At 63.1% G+C, this 18,861-nt stretch overlaps 4 protein-coding genes across 9 annotated transcripts in view; 3 read left to right on the top strand and 1 right to left on the bottom strand.

Annotated features, from left to right (window-relative positions):
• The window catches only part of PIEZO1 (piezo type mechanosensitive ion channel component 1 (Er blood group)), a 25,083-nt gene extending 22,215 nt beyond the window's left edge, over positions 1-2,868 (top strand). The window contains 10 exon segments of the mRNA XM_082489631.1: positions 60-280; positions 358-505; positions 607-795; positions 886-978; positions 1,110-1,282; positions 1,381-1,393; positions 1,395-1,504; positions 1,597-1,676; positions 1,777-1,975; positions 2,090-2,868. Coding sequence (XP_082345757.1) covers positions 60-280; positions 358-505; positions 607-795; positions 886-978; positions 1,110-1,282; positions 1,381-1,393; positions 1,395-1,504; positions 1,597-1,676; positions 1,777-1,975; positions 2,090-2,339 — 1,476 coding nt within the window. The 3' untranslated portion in view covers positions 2,340-2,868.
• Positions 2,869-3,003: 135 nt separating this feature from the next.
• CTU2 (cytosolic thiouridylase subunit 2) lies at positions 3,004-6,812 on the bottom strand. 2 transcript variants are annotated; one of them, XM_082489121.1, is made up of 15 exons: positions 6,705-6,812; positions 6,139-6,213; positions 5,604-5,682; positions 5,463-5,522; positions 5,327-5,387; positions 5,003-5,112; positions 4,643-4,929; positions 4,430-4,565; positions 4,168-4,299; positions 3,949-4,040; positions 3,758-3,849; positions 3,583-3,670; positions 3,435-3,501; positions 3,304-3,358; positions 3,004-3,220 (listed from the first exon to the last, which is right to left on the bottom strand). In XM_082489121.1, exons 1-15 carry the CDS (start codon positions 6,782-6,784, stop codon positions 3,006-3,008), a joined length of 1,629 nt encoding a protein of 542 aa, XP_082345247.1. In that variant the 5' UTR covers positions 6,785-6,812; the 3' UTR covers positions 3,004-3,005. The 2 variants fall into 2 exon arrangements, with proteins under 2 accessions (XP_082345247.1, XP_082345248.1); XM_082489122.1 differs by having other exon boundaries at positions 3,009-3,220; positions 3,300-3,358.
• A 108-nt stretch (positions 6,813-6,920) lies between these two features.
• RNF166 (ring finger protein 166) lies at positions 6,921-14,875 on the top strand (the record flags this gene model as incomplete). Of its 5 annotated transcripts, none has more annotated exons than XM_082489147.1 (6): positions 6,921-7,096; positions 8,498-8,654; positions 9,553-9,665; positions 10,023-10,137; positions 10,760-10,867; positions 12,108-14,875. In XM_082489147.1, the coding sequence occupies 6 exons, from the start codon at positions 6,921-6,923 to the stop codon at positions 12,171-12,173; spliced, it is 735 nt and encodes a 244-aa protein (XP_082345273.1). In that variant the 3' UTR covers positions 12,174-14,875. The 5 variants fall into 5 exon arrangements, with proteins under 5 accessions (XP_082345273.1, XP_082345274.1, XP_082345276.1 ...); XM_082489148.1 differs by having other exon boundaries at positions 6,973-7,096; positions 8,071-8,654; XM_082489149.1 differs by lacking the exon at positions 6,921-7,096 and adding an exon at positions 8,082-8,394.
• A 1,217-nt stretch (positions 14,876-16,092) lies between these two features.
• SNAI3 (snail family transcriptional repressor 3) lies at positions 16,093-17,740 on the top strand (the record flags this gene model as incomplete). The annotated part of the gene is made up of 4 exons (XM_082489630.1): positions 16,093-16,171; positions 16,325-16,386; positions 16,677-17,190; positions 17,559-17,740. 4 exons carry the CDS (start codon positions 16,093-16,095, stop codon positions 17,738-17,740), a joined length of 837 nt encoding a protein of 278 aa, XP_082345756.1.
• Positions 17,741-18,861: the final 1,121 nt, after the last annotated feature.

Below are 18,861 nucleotides of genomic sequence, written 5' to 3'. Positions count from 1 at the left end.
AGCGAGGATGTCCCCAAGGGCACAGCATGGTCCTAGGATGGCACCTTTGTGTCCCCAAGCCCATGTGGTGGCCCTGCCTGGCCAGGGAGGTGGCCAGAGGGGTGACACCTCCTTCCTGCAGGTTGTTCAGCCTCAACACGGTGGCCCAGCTGTGGTACTTCGTGAAGTGCATCTACTTCTCACTGTCAGCCTACCAGATCCGATGTGGCTACCCCACCCGCATCCTGGGCAACTTCCTCACCAAGAAATACAACCACCTCAACCTCTTCCTCTTCCAAGGGTACGGCACGGGGCCACGCAGACCCCTGGGCACCCGGAGGGTGCTGTACCAGCCCCCTCTCTCTGTGTCCCCACCAGGTTTCGCCTCGTGCCCTTCCTGGTGGAGCTGCGGGCCGTCATGGACTGGGTCTGGACGGACACCACGCTGTCCCTCTCCAACTGGATGTGCGTGGAGGACATCTACGCCAACATCTTCATCATCAAGTGCAGCCGTGAGACAGAGAAGGTACAGCCCCCCTGTGCTGGGAAGGGCCTCCCAGTAAGCTGGTTGTTGCTTGGGGTCCCCCCACACCTACCTGGCACCGTGTACTGTCTCCCCTCCCCCAGAAATACCCCCAGCCCAAGGGGCAGAAGAAGAAGAAGATCGTGAAGTATGGCATGGGGGGCCTCATCATCCTCTTCCTCGTGGCCATCATCTGGTTCCCGCTGCTCTTCATGTCGCTCGTGCGCTCCGTGGTGGGCGTTGTGAACCACCCCATCGACGTCACCGTCACCCTCAAACTGGGGGGGTACGAGGTGAGAATACAGGGAGGGGGGTGTGCAGGGGTGCCCGTCTCGGACACGGGGGTCCCCTGCCCTGCTGACAGCGCCTTCTCCCCACTGCAGCCACTGTTCACCATGAGCGCCCAGCAGCAATCCATCCAGCCCTTCACCCCCCAGGACTACGAAGCCCTCACCAACGAGTTTGAGAGGCAGCCGGTAAATCCCCCCCCCATCCCACTCCTCTGCTCCATCCCACTGGGGGGCTGGCAGAGCTGGGGGGTGCCCCAGGGTGGGCTGTGTTCTTCGCTGGGGGATCTGAGCTGTGTCCCCCCCCTCCTTGGCACCAGGTGGCCATGCAGTTCATCACGCTCTATGGCTACGAGGACATCGTGACGGCTCGCATCGAGGGCAGCTCAGGCTCCCTCTGGAGCATCAGCCCCCCCAGCCGGGAGCAGATGCGGCGGGAACTGCAGAACGGCTCCTCCGACATCACCCTCCGCCTCACCTGGACCTTCCAGAGGTACCGCTGGCACTGTGGGGTGAGGGGGGGGTCAGCCCTGCCTGTACCCCCCCCCACACACCCACATACTCAGCCTCTGCTGCCTGCTCTGCCCGCAGGGACCTGGGCAAGGGGGGGGACGGTGGAGCACACCTTCGACAAGCACACCACCGACCTGCAGCCCGGCGCGCCCCAGCGCATGGAGCTGGCCCAGCTGCTGCAGGGCACCCGTGACACCCCCGTGTGAGTGTCCCTGGGGAGGGGACGGAGGGCCAGACACCCCTTCATGCTCAGCGGGGTGGTTCCCCCTCCCCACTCACCCCACTCTCTTGCAGGCAAGTGCCCAAACTCTTCCCCAAATACATCCGGGCGCCCAACGGCCCCGAAGCCAACCCAGTCAAGCAGCTGCTGCCAGGTATTTTCTTCCATGTGTCGTGTCCTCCCCCCAAAAAATCAGTGTTGGGGGCACACCAGTGGCCATGCTGTGCCCTGATGGTGCCCCCCTTCCCCGGCAGATGGGGAGGACAGCTACCTGGATGTGGAGGTGCAGCTGAAACGGGAGCGTGCGGGTGCCGGCCGAGGGGGTGACAGCTTCTTGGAGTGGTGGGTGGTGCGGCTGAAAGAAGCCCCCCCCCGCGATGGCAACATCCTCCCCATGGTCATCTTCAACGATAAAGTCAGCCCCCCCAGCCTGGGCTTCTTGGCTGGCTACGGGTACGTGGAGGGGGTGCACGGGGTGGTGGTGGAGGACCACCTGGCTGCACCCCAGAAAGGGTGCGAAGCTGGAGGGTGGGATACAGGATGCTTCCCCCCCGCTCATCCTTGCAGGATCATGGGGCTGTACGTCTCCATCGTGCTGGTGATCGGGAAGTTTGTGCGGGGTTTCTTCAGTGAGATCTCGCACTCCATCATGTTTGAGGAGCTGCCCTGCGTGGACCGCATCCTGAAGCTGTGCCAGGACATATTCTTGGTGCGGGAAACGGGCGAGCTGGAGCTGGAAGAGGAGCTCTACGCCAAGCTCATCTTCCTCTACCGCTCCCCCGAGACCATGATCAAGTGGACACGGGAGAAGGAGTAAGGGGAAGGGGCTCTAGGCCAGCCCCCCCCTTCCCGGGGACATCACCGCCAATGCCTTAAGCAGCTCCCCCAAAAAGCTGGGGCCGCATCCTGCTGGGGGAGGCAGTGGGGACGCAGGGTACTCGGCGCTCGCTTTTAGGGAGGATGTTTTTCTTACGTTGCTTTGAAGCCGTCCGACCTGCGGAGACCACGTCGTGCCTTCCCGGGGTAGGGGGGCAGGAGCTGTGCCTCCCCCCCCCCCCCCCCCCCCACCTGCTGGGCACCCCTGGCTGTTGGGGAAGGGGGGGACGGGGACGTCAGGAGCCAGCCTGTGCCCCCTCACCGCTCTCCCCAGCCCTGCTCCAGAACCAGGTTGAACTCAAAAGCAATAGCCCCCCAGGATGGGGGGCCCTGGGTCATGGCCCCCCCAGCTGGGGGTGGGGCTGGCAGCCCCAGCTGGACTCTAGACACTTGTGACTTTTTTTTTTTTTTTTTTTTATTAATTCAAATGGTTTATTTATACAGATATCTAATAAAACAAAGCTGAGGCCTCCCCGGCTGATGTGCAGCTGGGGTGGGGAGAGGGGGGTGGGGAGTGTGGGGTGGCACCGGGGACCTGCTGCCGTCAGGGCTACCAGCACCCCTGGCCCCCACCGAATGGGGGCCGGGGGCTCTCCCTGCCCCCCGGCTATAACCAAAATGGGGTGTAAAAGCAGCTGCCCTGGGTACCAGGGGGCCCCAGAGGCTCTGGTCCCCCACCATCCTGGGGGGAGGGGGGCATTCTGCCACACCAGTGCCCCAGAGGGATGGGGGTGGGTCCGTCACTGTCCCCAGGCCCTTCAGCTCTTGCTGAGCTCCTTGTCCTCCAGCGGGACCTCCTGGCTCTGCTGCTCCATCTGTGCCCTGCGAGGGATGGACATGGCGTGGATGGATGTGACATCGGGGCCTGAGCTGGCGGGGAGGGGACCCCAGTCCCCCCTACCTGCAGATCCTGCGCTGGGCCTCGGCGCGCACATAGGGCGGCAGCGTGGCGAGGGGACCCTGCAAGAGAGAGGCCATGGGGATGGGGGTCCCCATCCCTGAGGAGAGCCGCCCTGCTGTGCCCCCAAATCCTTACCAGTTCCTTGAAGGTGAGGCGGCAGCTGTAGCACAGCAGCGGGATGAAGGCAGCTTTGCTCTCAGCCCTGTGGGGACAGGGACCCTCAGTGGTGCTGGCGCGGTGGCCCCGGTGCCGGCACGGCATCCCCCCTTTCCCACATGCTCACCCTGCTGCCGGGGCGTCCTGGCAGCACCCGTCCCCCGCTGGCTCCGTCTCTTCCATGATCAGTGTGGGCTCCAGGGCCAACTCCTCCTCTGCAAGAGCCAGACAGCAAGGGTGCGACGGGGGGTGCATGGCTGCCCCCCCTAATCCCCTGTGTCCCCCCGCCCCCCCTCACTCACCCCCGGCGATGTCCAGGGCGCAGAGGCAGAGCAGGCAGCGCTGGGACTCGCTGCTCGCCTTGGCCGGAGCCGGGCTCAGCTTCTCACCCGTCCTGCAGCCAACGTCGAGGGGGAGGTGAGTGGATGCACCCCGCTCACCCCCACACCCCCCCCTTCACCCCCGGAGGGCCCTGGCACAGGGGACGCTGTACCTGTAGACGGTGCTGATGGTGGAGGGGAAATCCTCCTGCAGCCCCAGGAGGAAGCGCTCCATGAGGCGGTGGATGCTGGGCTTCTCCCGGCGCTGGGGGAGCGAGAGGAGAGGACAGGGTTGGGATGGGGGGTGGGGGTGTGGGGTGGGGGTGTCCCATCCCCATCGTGGGGACACAAAGCTTGGGATCCCCCCCGTGGGGTGCGGGGGACATCCCTACCTTGGTGGGGAGGGGTGGCGCGATGACAGTGGGAACATCGAAGAAGTGGTTGTAGAAGGCAATCTCCTTGGCCATGTACTCCCGCATGGGACGCACCACCATCACGTCACCGTGGCGGTTGTCCACAAAGCCCTGCGGGTGCATGGCTACTGAGGGACCGCCCCGCCACCAAGCCACAGACACCCCCCATGGCACTGTGTCACCCCTCCAGGGGAGGACAGCCATCCCCAGCCCAGGGACAGGGTGCTGGCGGGCTGCTCACCGTGTCAACGGCGAGGAAGGCACCACGACCCAGTGCCAGGTTGGTGAGGAGCTTGATGGCCACGCGGGTGCAGCTCTCGCCCGTCATCACCTTGGCATAGCCCCTGGTCCGGGCTATCTGCAGGATGAGGTGGGTCCTGGGGGACATGGTGACACCGGCTCAGAGCCACTATGCCTTGCCTGCTGCCGACACCGAGCAGGATCGGTCCCTCACCGCAGCATCTGCAGCAGCTCTTCTCTCGCCGTTGGTGTCTCCACAGCCTCGAAGAGCCGCAGCAGCTCCTGGGTGCTGGCAGCAGTGGGCAGGCGAGGGGTGGCCAGGGACGCCACTGGCGCGTCCTGGGTGCTGAGACCAGGCAATGAGGTGCCACCGTCCCCATCCCTGTCCCCCTCCTGCCGCTGCTGCTGGACGAAGCCCTCCACAGCCTCCCTGTAGGAGGGGCTGGGCTTGCTGGGCTCCTCTGGCCCTGGCCGCAAGATGGATGCGGGCAGCTCCAGCGCCTGTGGGGCCGAGATAAGTACCAGGGGGAGGCTGGGGGTGGCCAGACTACCCCCTGCCTCGCCACCCCCATACCTGCTCCAGGTGGGCCAGGTGGTAGGGGAAGCCGGTCGCCTGCAGCAGGGTCTCCATGCGGGACAAGCTCTGCTCCCGCTGCGCCGCGCTCTGCCCGCGCACCGCTCCCTCTGCAAAGCAGACGGGTAGCGCCAGGGCCACGGCCACGGTGAGGAGGGGGCACCCACTCCATCCCCCAGGGTGAGGGGGACACCCCAGGGTGCCACAGCCTCGCTGGGCTCAGTGGCAGCCCCCAGCCCTGGCACGGCACAGATGGACCCCGCGCTGGGAGCGGGCAGTTGGGCAGGGAACAGGCAGCAAACAGGCAGCGGGGCTCATCCTTACCGTCAACGTAGATGAGGCCAGGGATGAAGCGGAGCCTCTTGGCTGTCTCCCGGCTCAGCCCCTGGCAGAGGCGCAGGGTGAGGGAGGTGGGTGAGCCATGCCCCCTCCCAGACCCCCCCATTGCCCCCAGTCTCACCTCCTGGACCTGCCGCAGCATGGCACTGGAGGCTGGCCCCCCTGACAGTGCCAGCAGCACCTGTGAGGACAAGAGGGACAGTCACTAGCCCCACCGCTGCTGTCTGGGTCCCCCCTGGCATCTGTGTGCCCCTCCCAATACCTTCTCTCCCGGGAAGATGACGCGGTTCTTGCCCAGCATCGCGCGGAACTTGTGCACAAAGTACTCACGGAAGCAGCCGCTGTGGGGACACGGCCCTGAGCCACGGCATGTCCCACAGTCCCCAGACCCCATGTCCCCAAGCCCCAATGCCTCTGAGCCCCCTGTCTCTGACCCTGCTGTCCCCAAGCCTTGATATCCCTGCCACCTAATGTCCCCGAGCTCTGATGTCCCCAAACCCCAACGTCCCCGAAACCTGCATCCCCAAGCTTTGATGTCCTCAAGCCCTGATGTCCCCAAGCCCTGCACCCCAAGCCTTTCTGTCCCTAAGCCTTGACGTCCCCAAGCCTTGATGTCCCAGTGACCCGATGTCCCCGAGCCCCGTTGCCCCCAGACCTTGCATCCCCAAGCCCTGGTGTCCCCAAACCTTCACGTCCCAGTGACCCAACGTCCCCAAGCCCCACATGTCTGAGCCCCGTGTCCCCACACGCCGCAGCACCCAATCCCCATCCCGTCCCATCCCGTCCCGGTCCCTCACCGGCAGAAGGCGTCCCCGAGGCGGATGACGAGGGCGGCAGAGCCCTGCCCGCACTTCACGCAGGGCCGCGGGTGGCTGCGGGGACACGGGCGGTCACCGGGCAGCACCGGGGGTCCCCGACCCACCCCAGGGGCCGTCCCGGGCGGGGGGAGGGGGGCGGCGATCCCGGTCCGCGGGGCAGCACTTGGGGGTACCGGGGACAGTACCGGGGGAGTACCACAGGCAGCACCGGGAGACACCGGGGAGGTACCAGAGGAGTACCGCGGGTAGCACCGGAGGGGGATCGGAGGTGGCAACGGGGAGCAGTACCGGAGGTAACGCCAGAGGCAGCACCGGGGGGTAGCGGAGGGATACCGGGGACAGCAACGGAGGGGTACCGGGGGCTGCAATGGGGGGCAGTACCGGGGGCAGCACCAGAGACAGCTCCGGGGGATACCGGAGGGATACCGGGGACAGCAACGGGGGGGAATACCGGAGGGATACCGGGTGGGGTACCGGGGGCGTATCGGGGGCAGTACCGGGAGCGGCCCCGGCGGACCAGCCCGGTTCCCGGGTGAGGCTCCCACCTGTCTGCCGGGGCGCGGCGGCGCCGTGCCGGTGCCGTGTCCGCCCCACACCCTCCATCGTCCCCCGCCGCCTCGCACATGGCGGCCCGTTCGGTCCCGCTCCGCTCCGCTCCCCTCCCCTCCTTTCCCGGCGCGCGGCGATGACGCGATGACGCGCCGGCGCGCGGTGGCGTCAGGGCACCGCCCACCCCCGCCGCCGCCGCTGCCGCCGCCGCCATGTTCCGGAGCCTGCTGGTGGCGGCGGCGCAGCGGCCCCAGGCCCCGGGCGGACCCCCCCGGGCGCCGCCGCCCCCCTCCGGCCCCGCCGCCGAGGCGCTGGAGGCGCAGTTCAGCTGCCCCATCTGCCTGGAGGTCTTCCACCGCGCCGTCGGCATCGCGGGCTGCGGACACACGTGAGACGGGGCCCGGGGCGGGGGCGGCGGGGACACCCCCCTCCCGAGGCCTGCCCGGACCCTCAGGGCCTGCCCCGACCCCCGGAGCCGGGCTTGCCGCTCTCCCTGTGCGACACCACCCCCCACCCCCCTCCTGTGCACCGGGGCCTCTCCGGTCCTTCTACTCTAGCGGGGCCCGGGACCCCCTTCCCACCCCCAGGTGCTCCGCCAGCACCGGGCGCTTTGCCCCCATCCCGAGCCCCGTTCCCTCCCGGGGAGGTGGATGCTGCCCTCTGTCCGCCCCTCCCCGTGTCACCCGGCCTGGACCCGGCGTGGGGTGCACCCAAGGGTCCTTCCCCCGCTGACACCCCAGTCCCCTTCTCCCTCTGCGCCCAGACCTGGCTCCTGCCCCCAGGGCCCCCCAGACTCTGCTCCCAGCACCCCAGCGGTGCCGGCCACGCTCTCCCCTGGGTGGGAGTCCTGCCCTGACACCCCCCACCCCCGATCTAGGCCACCCATGGGTGCTGTGCTCTGGACCCTGGGGAGAGGCCACTCAGGGCACTGCCACGGGGAGCTGCGGTCTGCTTGTCACCCCAATGTTTCGGTGACATCTCCTTGTCCCCCTTTCGCAGCCTGTTTTTGGGACACCTTGGTGTCTCGCTGAGGCCATGGCTTTGCTTGGTGTCTCAGCACGGTCCTGCTCTTCCCCATTTCTAGCTCGTTTGGGGCTGGGGGCACTTCACGGGGGTGATGCCGGGGTGCTGGGGCAAGGGGCACCATGACTTTCCCTCCCCGTGCAATGGCGGAGGCTTAGCAGCATGTCGTTCCCTCATTCTGGGTGATGTGAGCTGGGTGGACAGGCGGAGGACACGGTGTTGCTGTGACAATTGATTCTGTGGGGACCGAGCTGCTTTGCCTGGAGCCTGGGGGTGCCTTCCTGCGCTTCCTCTCCACCGCTTTGATTTCTCACCACCCCCCTACTTATGCCCCTGCAGGCGTAAGGACCTTGAAAGGAGGTGAGCCGAGCTCTAATGTGCTCAATCCCTCGCTTGCTTTATTCCTGCGTGGCCTGGATGCTCGGCACCGGTTTTTGTTTGGCTGCGTTCAACTCCACGCCCCGCCGCAGGTCTCAGAGCAGCGGCATTGTCCGAGCCCCAGCTGGGTGTCCAGGATGCTCCTTCCAGGCTTGGGCTGTGCCTACTCTCCTCGCACCCTCTCCCAAGCTCCCAGTTCTGTCCAGTTCCTCCCAGTGGGGACACTGATCCCTGGGTTTTGGGGCTGCCCTGCAGCTTGGGGGGCACAGGAGTCCCTGAGAGCGGGTATGTTGTGGGGCTGGGGTCCTGCTCCCCCCTTCCTCCCCTCCCGGCTCCTCCTGGCCTGGGATGCTGCTGGGCTGCTCAGTGCCACCCTCTGTGCCCCCAGGTTTTGTGGGGAGTGCCTGCAGCCCTGCCTCCAAGTGCCGTCCCCGCTCTGTCCGCTCTGCCGCATGCCCTTTGACCCCAAGAAGGTGGAGAAGGCTTCCAGCGTGGAGAAACAGCTTTCGTCCTACAAGGCTCCCTGCAGAGGCTGTAGCAAGAAGGTAAAGCTCGTGGGGGAAGGCTGCCTGTCCCTGTCCTGCTGCAAATCCCTCAGCCTTGGTGCTGGGAGATGGAGGTTGCTTGCTTTCCACAGTTGGCTTTGCAGAATCCCCTATTTGGCAGGTCCTCAAACTGCACCTGTGAGGTGTGATGTCCCCTCTGCGTGTCACGGCTACTGCCATGAGCCAGGCAAGCAGGGCTGCGCGGAGATGAAGGCGCTCTCTCCTAGCTGCCTTTGTCAGCAGACTGGAGCTATTATTAGACGGTGGGGACCTTCAAAAGCAGGCTGAGGTTTTCCTGCAACACGGGAGAGGCTGAGACAAACCAGCTCTGCTGCTGCTAATGAGATTAAGGATTTAGGTCTTGTTTAAGGTGCTGTGATCCTGATGGCCGCGGGGGAGCTGAACCGCCAGCATAGCCTGTCCCAGCCTGGGGCGGTCTGGTCTGGGACACTTCAGGGACTGGTTGTAAAGCTGTGATTCATAGTGTGTCTCCACTGGTGCGCTTTCTGGCTTCCGTTAGCTTTGGGGATCATCTCGTAACTCCCTGGCTGCAGCCCAGGGCCAGTCCCGTACGGTGTCAGAGCAGTTTGGGGTTCCCGCCTATCAGCAGTTCCTCCTTTGCAAAGGAAAATAGAGCCGGTGCTGCAGCCCGGGTGGCTTGTGTGTGGCCTCCGGGGACATGTACAGTGAGCATGCAACCCCAAATCTCTGTCCTGTGAGGAAGGATGGGCTGGTGCAGCGTTGCCACGCTGGTGTGGGTCATCCTGCACAGACCAGCGTTCACTCTGGTGTTGACTAGCCAAAACTGTTCTCCTGAGCTGTAGCGGAGGCTCCAGCGCTGCATCTGGAAGATGTTACTGCAGCCTCCAGAAATATTTCTTCTCTCCTTGTTCTCCAGGTGACCCTTGCGAAAATGCGCTCTCACGTCTCGTCCTGCGCGAAGGTGCAGGAGCAGATGGCCAACTGCCCCAAGTTCGTTCCAGTTGTCCCCACGTCCCAGCCTATCCCCAGGTACTGCCACGCTTCGGGCGGGGAACCGTGTCCATCTGTGCGGACTGTACTGGCACTCCCCTCCCTTACAAGCCCTAAAATCTGAGCATGTGTTTTACATTCCCTTGAGCAATCACAGGGAGAAACATCAGCACCTTTTCCTTCCTGGCATCTGGAGCCCCTGCCCTGTGTTCTGGCGTGTGGCATGGGAGGAAGGACCGACCAGACCAGGGTGGCTCAGCCTGGAGCAGGAATGGGCTGGGCTGGTTTCCACCATGGGTGGGTGGCACAAAGCCGAGCAGGGGTGGCTGGGTTAGTTTGGATGGAGTTGATCTAGTCACTTCCTGGGGGATCTGAGCTTGTCCTTGCTCTCTTTAGCAATATTCCCAATCGCTCAACATTCGTGTGTCCGTACTGTGGGGCTCGGAACCTGGACCAGCAGGAGCTGGTGAAGCACTGCATGGAGAATCACCGCAACGACCCCAACAAAGTGGTGAGTGACGCCGGGATGCTGGAACGGGCTGGTTCTGTGCGGGGTAACTGCTGGAAATCCAAATACACCGTAGCTGATGCTGTCTGAGGCCACCGACATGCAGAGCTGCTGCTGCGCATAAACTACAGCTGTGTTTCCAGCTGGTTTAGTTTGTTTTGAATCCCTTTGATGGGAGGTGGGGACCTGCCTCAGTTTGCTTTGTTAGAGGCTCTCTCGAACAAGCTGTCTCTGTCCCCCTGTGCCTGCAACCCGGGTGGTGCTGGATTTTCTCTCCCCATCCCTGCTGGGTTGACCAAGGCGGGGTATTTGCAGCTCTGGCGCCGTCTCAGGGGTGCTTGTGCACACGTGTGCAACTTATCAGCGGAATAAAAGCAGCCTGGGCCATGTGCCAGAGGCTCTGTGCACCAAGGGGTCTGCTTGGCGAGGTGGGGAGACCCCCCCTATTTAGCTCATTCTCTGCAGGACACTCTCTGTGACCACTACTCACCTCTCCCTCGTGATGTGACTGCACCAGCCCCCCTCCTCCCGCTCCCTGGGGAGATAGAGGCGGAGGGGAGATAGAGGCGGAGGGGTCTGTCTGTGCCTGTGAGTCACAGTTCCCCTCTGTCCCTGCCTACTGCAGGTGTGCCCAGTCTGCTCAGCCATGCCCTGGGGGGACCCCAGCTACAAAAGCGCCAACTTCCTCCAGCACCTCCTCCACAGACATAAGTTCTCCTACGACACCTTTGTGGTGAGTATGGCTCGGAGCCGAAACAGGGTCATCTTCCCCCGAGTCCTGCGCCGAGCGACGGGTTCAAGTTATGTCAGGGCGGGTTTAGATTGGATATTAGGAAGCATTTTTTCACTGAAAGGGTTATTAAACATTGGAATAAGCTGCCCAGAGAGGTGGTGGATTCACCATCCCTGGAGGTGTTTAAGAAAAGGGTAGATGAGGTGCTTAGGGACATGGTTTAGGAGTGGTGGTGTTTTTATCAGGGTAGGTTAATGGTTGGACTTGATGATCTTAAAGGTCCCTTCCAACCTCACTGATTCTATGATTCTATGAAATCCCTTTCCGTGCCAGGACCAGCCTGTCCTGTTGTGCAGCCTCTCAGGAGGGGAAGGGGACGTATACTCTTTTGGGCTTTGCAGAAGGCACGTGGTACATGCGTAGCCCCACTCGGGAGACCCCCGTGGGTGTGGGGCTGGGGTCCCTGCCCGCTCTGGGGTGCGCTCAAGCTGGTCATCATCAAACACAGCAGGAAAACGTCTCTGAAGGAGGAGAGGGAAATGTTACTGCTGTCTGTGAAGATGGGTTGTTTCCTCTGTGCTCCATTAAACTCTTCCCCTGAGGAATTGTAACACAAAAGCCCTTTTCTTTGAGGCTTCCCAAGCAGTGGGAGGGGAGCAGCCCAGCCCTGGGGCTTGGGGGGGAACTGGCTGCTGCATGTGGGGGGTATCCACGGCCCCCCTCCTGGGGAGTTGCTGACCCCTCCTGTGTGGGGGTGAGGGGTTGATTGCCCAGCCTTGGCTGCAGGGACCGAGGGGAGGTTTTGTTAGCATCCTGCTTTTATCGCAGGAACGTTAGATTTCAGGGAAAGGGATCCACAGCTATTTACAGAGAAATATCCCCACCTTAGGGAGCGATCGCTGTGTTGCATAAACCTGAACTGGAGGAGCCCGTGGCCTTGCTAGGAAGCTTTATCCTTTGGCCACAGCTTCCCGTGTGGGCACATTTCATCCCTGCCCGCTGCCAGGTCTAAGAGGAGGGCTGACGTTGGCAGATTCCAGGGGAATCCATGGGCACAAAGGTTACCCCAAAGAGCACGGCATTCCTGGGACCTGTTTGCCAGAAGAGATGGAGGCTCACAGCCTTGTGGGGGGGCAATAAGGAGCAGGACGGGCTCCTTGCTGTGGCCACCCCTCCTGCTTGATGGAGGTGGCATGGCCCAGCTATGCCAGCTCTACTGACCACCCCTCTCTGTTTTTAGGACTATAACATCGACGAGGAGGCGGCATTGCAGGCTGCCCTGGCACTGTCGCTCTCTGAGAACTGAGGGTGACTGCAGCACGTCAGTTCGGACCCCCCTCGCACCCCATCTCCTTTTGCACACTCGGCCTTCCTGCCAGGGAGGCACAGAGCTCGTCAACCCCCCGGAGACCCGCTGCTGCCTCTCTTCCCTCTCCTCTCTGGGCAAATCCCACCTTGTTTAAGAAGGTGGAATCTCTTTAGCGTCGTGCTGGACCGGTGAGTGAGCAGAGCCGTCCGCTGCTGGGAGGAGAGAGGAGTCGGCGCCAAAGGGCTGGGACCGTTCCTCGGTTAGGCATTTCGTATCTGTATACAGAGTATATACGTGTACCCAGATCTATTTATTATTAGATGCTTTTTGGCACCATTTGTCTTCATGCTCTCTGTTGCAATTGAATAGGTACGTAAAACTATGATGCATTTTATGCGGAAATGCCCTAGTTTGAAACGGCAATCATCCACGTCCTTTTGGAAAAGGAAGAAAATGGCATGGAGCATCTTTTTCTAAACTCCACAAGGCTGTTTCCAGAGACGTCAATCTGTCCTGTCCCCTGTGCTGCAGGCTGGAGCTGCCTCCTTTACCTGCTACTGCACAGGCCAGGCCAAAAGCAGGCCGGACTGAATCCCGGGGCACGACGGTTGCCCTTCGCGTGCCCTGTGATGGCAGTGGGTTCGGAGGAGTCTGCAGGGATGGCGTCCGGCATCCAGTGAAACTCTCACCTTCCTCGTTTTGTACCAGCTCTTGTGATACTGAGTTCTTGCATTTTTCTACATTAATTGGCGTGAAGCCTTTTCCACGTTTTATAGAGCGGGAACAGAAGCTGTTACTCTTCACACTGCAATATCCGTCACCGGGGACAAGAGTATTTTTATGGAACATTATTAAGAAAGTATATTTTTTACAAAAAACCCAAACAAACGAACATGCTGTGGATTTGAAATTGGGTGGGAGGCAGGAGCTGGACCCCAGGCCGGTGCGTTGCTCTCTGTGGGGGCTGCGGGAAGCAAGCGGGTGTCATCTTTGGTTACTTCTGGGCCGGTCCTTTCCCTTGTCGGCGTGTTTCTCCGCAGCCAGGTGGTGATGCAGGAGAGGCCGGGTCAAAGCAGCACCTCGTTGGCTGCTGAGCGGATTGCTGGGCTGCCTTTTTGGGGAGCAGCAGCACTGCTTGTGTTCTCCACTGCTTGTCCGACTGTGCTTTCTGAGCTTCTAAACCCTCTCCAGGGTGCGTGGTTGGGCTTGCGATGGCTTAACCTTTGCAGGCAGAGCTCCGTGGCGGTGCTGGATGTGGCCATGGGCAGAGTGTAATCTGGAGCGGTGCTTTCTGTCTGCACGTGTGCAGCGAGGGAGCAGGCGGGTTAGTTGTGGCACGCTGGCGTTCGGTGCAGAGCAGCTGAGTTGCGTCTGGGCGATGGGTGTGCAGGACAGACGTCTGCCCCTGCAGGATCCCATCCGCAATGCTGAGCATCTTGTCGCCCCTGAAAAAGGGGACTGCATCTCCCTTTTTCAGGTCTATCCCTGGGAATAGAACACACCTGGGCAGATGTTGATCCGAGAGATGCTCCATAGCATCCCAGTGACCTGTCCCCACTGTGCTCCCCTTCCTTTCTGCTCTGCCTGCTGCTGCTGGAGTTTGCTCTGCTGGGCTGGGAGGGTGGAAGGGAGATCTCTGTCAGGCCTTGAGTGGGCTGCTGCCAGCCTGAGCGTGGCCCCGTGTGCAGCAGAAGCTGTGTCCCATCTGAAGGGTCGTCACTGGAGCTGAGGGAGAGGAGCTTTGTGCTGGGACCCTGCCACCCTTTGGTGTCACACCAGCGACAGGGTCAGCCCAAGGCACTTGGGAGGATGAAGGAACTGTGGGGAGGTGGTGATGCGTGATACCTGCAGACCTGCTGTGCTGCTTCCCAGCAAGGGTTTGCAGAGAAGGGGAGTGGCAGAGCAGTCCCTCTGCATGTCCCTGCTCGGAGAAGTGCCCTTTTGTGGTTTATGTGAGACTTGACTCCGGCTCCAGCTCTGCTCTAGCAATACGGTCTTGTTTTTTACTTTGATCTAAATAGTACTGGATGTTTTTTTGGGGCTATGAGCTCCCCTATGCCACCGGCAGCCCTATGAGGAGCGTGCAGAGACCCCTCGCACCCCTCCCTCAAGCCAGGCTAGTGAAGAGTGATGGGGTCTTCCCTTACCAGCATGGCATCCCTGGCACCTGCCTGGCCCAGGGGGGAAGTCCCTGGTGTGGTGGAGAGCGCTGGCCTCTTCCAAAATGGACCCAGGAGGATTTCCCTGTCCATCCTCAGCTGGAACCCTCAGGTCCTGGAGCAGCCTCCATCAGAGCTCTCGCTTGCATGGAGCTCCCTGCCTCTGGGAGAGTGCTATTAACCTCTCTGTCTCCTTCCTCCTCCTCCTCCTTTTTGCCCTGCAATGCCAGAGCAGGGGCAGCAATGGCTGCTTTTGTAAAGCACTTTAAGGCTGAGGCTGCGAGGGTGCAGGCAGGCGCTGCGCTGCACAGGCAGCTCCTGCCTCTCCCCGCTTGGCACAGGGTCGGGTCCGGCTCTGCCCGCAGCCGGCTGGGCTGTGCCGGGGCTCTGGCCATGCCGCCGGCCATGCTCGTCAGTGTGTTACCCGCGACTTTTTGCATAACTAGACCTTTTAACGAGACGTACTGTTTTTTGAAAAAGAAGAAAATCAATGACGTATTTGTAGCAAACCATTTTTCTCAATAAAGGCAGTTTCATCCACGGGCGGCCTCCCTGTGCGCTCTCTGCCACGGCTCCGGGGGTGTGGGACATGGTTCAGGGTGGGTATCCCCCACCTTGGCTTGTCTGGGCTTCTCCAAACGCAGAGCTCGTCTTTACAGCTTCATCCCTGACTCGTCAACTCCTCCTGTTAACGGCAGTGGTTTGGCAATGCTGTTTCATCACCCCAGCTCTTATCTCCCCTAGACCGAGCACTTCACATCCTGCTGTCCCAGTGCTGAGTGTTGCTAAACCCCTGCTGGGGGCTGGCCTGCTGTTGGGGGGATCCCCTGGCACCCCCCCCACTGCTGGCAGCCCCCTCCCTGGCAGCTGGGTCCTGGCTCTCAGAGGAAGGACGTGAGGAGGACACTTGGCACCATGTGCCGTCCCCAAAGCCATGCTGGGTGCTGGCCAGGGGAGCGCGGTGGGTGTTTCTTCTGCGGGTGTCCCTGGAAGATGTCCTGGCTCTAAGTCCCTGTGGGGCTGTCAGGGTTCCCCAGGGACATGGGCTGCCTCTGAGCAGCTGATCCCTCCAGCCCGGGTACGGGCTGCACTTGCGTCTCCCTCCATGGGGACCTGATCCTGGGGGAGGCCACAGGTGTCTCCTCAGAGGGTTAAGGGGATTCACCCTTGTCTTGATGCTGGCCAGAGCGTGGCTTCTGTCCCAGGGGCAGTAAAAGTCTTGGGGACACAATGATGTGTCCCCTGCCTCAATGATGATGGCATTGAGGAACCACCTTATCGTCTCTCCAGCCCTTCCCAAACAGCCCCTGCAAGGCTTTTGGGGCTGGGAGGACACAACAGTGGAGGGGACGGGTGTGTGGCCGTGCAGCCACACTCGTGGCTGCCTCTCCCTGCATGGAGAAGGGGTGTCGGGGGTCCCCGTGAGCCGAGGTGCCTGCTCCGTCCTACCCCTGGTGGGTGTCAGGGGGAGGGTCATGCTGGCCGCGAGCCAGCCTGGCTGGGCAGGGGGCTACTGTGGGCAGTGGGAGCCCATGTGGGGTGGCAGTGCCAGGGGACAGGGCTGTCCCCGACGCTGTCCCTTGCACCTGCAGCGGGGTGTGCTGGCGGCCAAGGCCAGCCCTCGGGCAGCGGTTGGCCCCGGGGCTCCCCAGGGGCTGCCCATGCTAATGAGCCCCGGGGCCTTATGGCACCTGCTGGCACCCGCCGGGACACGGCACGGGGACACAGCTCAGGGACACAGCCCTGCCTGTCCGGCCATGCCCCGCTCCTTCCTGGTGAAGAAGCCCTCCAGCACCCGCATCCCCAACTACAGCCAGCTCAACACCTGCGCTCACGGTAAGGCTGCGCGGCTCCGCCTGCACCGGGACCCCCAGCACTCCCCTCTGCCACTCTGTGCCTGGTGGGGATGCCCCGTGCCACGATTCCAGGGACTCCTTTGATCTGTGCCCCTCCGCTGTCAGCCCCATCCCGGGTGGCCCGGCCAGCCAGGTGGAGATGCTGGTGATGGTGCCACAGCAGTGGAATTGGAGTCACCCGGGGGGTTTCCCGGGGTAGGTGTGTGGGACCCTCCCCTCCAACACACCCCCATCCCACCCACCTGTACGGGGGTCCCTGTGCTGCCGGGGGGCTGGGGGGAGACAGGAGCAGGTCAGTGGGTGCTCGCCAGCACGGTGCGTGGATTTTGGGGTGTATCCAGCTCCAGGCAAGCTGGCACCCGGGCTCAAGTTGGGCTCTGGCAGGTGCTGGGGGTATCTGTGACTTCTGCCCCCCTCCCATTTTTGGGGGGGAAGGACCGTTTTGCTCTGTTTTGTGATGGGTGCAGCGGTTCTGCCATGCGCAGGGGTGGGAGCAGAGGGGGGGCCTGGTGCAGATGAGCCCCCATGGGGTCCGTGACCCCGAGGGGCCCCAGGGACTGGGTGGGCAGGCTGCCCCTTACCCCTTAACCCCCCTCCCTGTTCCCGCAGAGCTCAACGGCTCGTGTGACTGTGGGGGGCTGCTCGTCCCTGTCTGCCACCCGCCCCGTGCTCCCCCCGCTCCCCCCCACCTGCAGGACCACAGCCGCCTCCTCTCCCGCTTCTCCCACCCGCTGTCCCCCGACGCCAAGGCTCCCCCCATCCCGACGGGCCCCCGCAGTCCGGGCACCCCCCTGAAGGACACCCAGACCCTCAACCTGCCCCCGCAGCGGGGGCCGCACCGGCGGAGCTTCAGCTGCCGGCACTGCTCCCGGGCGTACGGCAGCCTGGGCGCCCTGAAGATGCACATCCGTACCCACACCCTGCCCTGCCTCTGCCGCCTCTGCGGCAAAGCCTTCTCCCGGCCCTGGCTGCTCCAGGGCCACATCCGCACCCACACAGGTAAGGACGGCACCCCCGCCTGCTGCTGGCCCCGCCGGCACCTCTGCTTTTTGGGGATGATGGGTGTAAAAATCTCCCTCTGCCCAGGCTTGGCATCGCTTGCTCTCCGGGAGGGACCCGGCCAGGGATGCCGGTGGCGGGGCTGGCTGGGGTGCTGGCACGCACCCTGAGTCCTGGGGGAGAACCCATGGCCGGTCCCACCATAATATCACCCACTGGGAAGGCATTGATGGGTTTCGGGGGCTCCTGGGTATCTCTGCCGGTTGCAGGGAGGCACATGGAAAGGTGGTGAGAGCAGCACAGGAGACGGGGCGTGGGGGTTTAGGGGGATGTTGGGTACGGGGGTGCCCTGACCGCATGTCCTGCAGGGGAGAAGCCCTTTGCCTGCCCCCACTGCAGCCGGGCTTTTGCCGACCGCTCCAACCTCCGTGCCCACCTCCAGACCCACTCGGATGTCAAGAAGTACCGGTGCCGTGCCTGCACCAGAACCTTCTCCCGTATGTCACTGCTGGCCCGGCACGAAGAGGGGGGCTGCTGCGGGGCGTCCTGAGCCCCCCGCCACGTGCAGCTGCCCCGGGGAGGGCAGCGAGCCCCGCAGCGTGCCGTGCTGCGCAGTGCGGTGCCGTGCCATGCCACGCTGCACTGCGTGCTGTACTGCACCGTGCCGTGCCGTGCCGTGCCACACCGTGCTGGTGCAACACCCCGAGAAGGGACAGAAGGATGTCGGACAGGACTGCCTGGACTTCGGCAGTATGTCCCCGAAGCCCTGCGGGTGCTCCCCGGTGGCTCTGGGGCTGGGGGACACGGTGCCTGGCCTGTTCCCACGTTGCTCTCAGGCACCGGGGAGGATTCTTACCCTTTACATCGTATTAAAAGCGGAGCTGAGCACTGCAGGCGTGAGTGGATAAAGTGTCCCCTATCGCTGCTGGGGCTATCCCTGCTCGGCCGGCATCATGTCCCACCAGCTCCGGGGCAGGATCCGGATGGAGTCCGGCTGTTGGCACCTCTATGCATTGTGTAGAGCATCCTCCTCCCTCTCCTGCATCCCTGCAGCTCCCTGCCCCGAGACAGCGCAGCTGAAGGATGGAGCGGGGCCCCTGGCTTGCCTCATGTCCAAAAAAAAAGGGACCTGGTGGCCTTTTGGGTTCTGGGCTACATGGCTGGGGTCTGGCCTGACCAAGAGGGGCTGAGATGGCAGAGACAGTGGGGACAAGGACACCGCTCGAGTGGTCCTGAGCATCCCCATGGCATGATGAGAGTGAGGGTGATGGTGGTGGGACCATCCCTGTCGCGGCGCCCTCCCCACAGCTCTGCGGTGGCAGGGACAGCCCCGTCCCCGCTGGTGTCACCCCGGGTGCTGGGGCACATGGTGGTGGTGGTGGTGGTGGTGGGGGACACAACACAGTTTGGGTGAGTGCCGGAGGAAGCCTTCGCGTGCACCCCGTGCTATTTGCAGCTCTGCCCGGCTAAATTGGGCCCCGCACCTGTGCCGGCGGCGGGGGGAAAGAATCCCACAGTCCAAAATAGCCGCGTGCCGTCCCCTCCCCTCCCGCCCATGGAAAATGCTTATAAATACCCGGGGGGGGGGGGTGCAGGGAGCCCCTGCCCTGCCACCAAGGGGGTCCCCAAAGCTCCCCGCTACGGAGAGGGGTGGGATGGGGGGGATGCTGC

Source organism: Vanellus vanellus, assembly GCF_965231255.1.
Source record: "Vanellus vanellus genome assembly, chromosome: 12".
NCBI classification, from domain to species: domain Eukaryota; kingdom Metazoa; phylum Chordata; class Aves; order Charadriiformes; family Charadriidae; genus Vanellus; species Vanellus vanellus.
Note: the sequence above shows the minus strand (reverse complement) of the source record. Positions and strands in the feature narration are given on the sequence as shown.

Bases quoted from the DNA above. Each gene is read 5' to 3' on its own strand.
- CTU2 (XM_082489121.1), bottom strand. From the start codon at position 6,784: ATGTGCGAGGCGGCGGGGGACGATGGAGGGTGTGGGGCGGACACGGCA. The intron at 5,683-6,138 runs GTGAGGGACCGG...GTGTCCCCACAG, and splicing joins CTCGGGGACGCCTTCTGCCG to CGGCTGCTTCCGTGAGTACT. The intron at 4,930-5,002 runs GTATGGGGGTGG...TCGGCCCCACAG, and splicing joins ACCTGGCCCACCTGGAGCAG to GCGCTGGAGCTGCCCGCATC.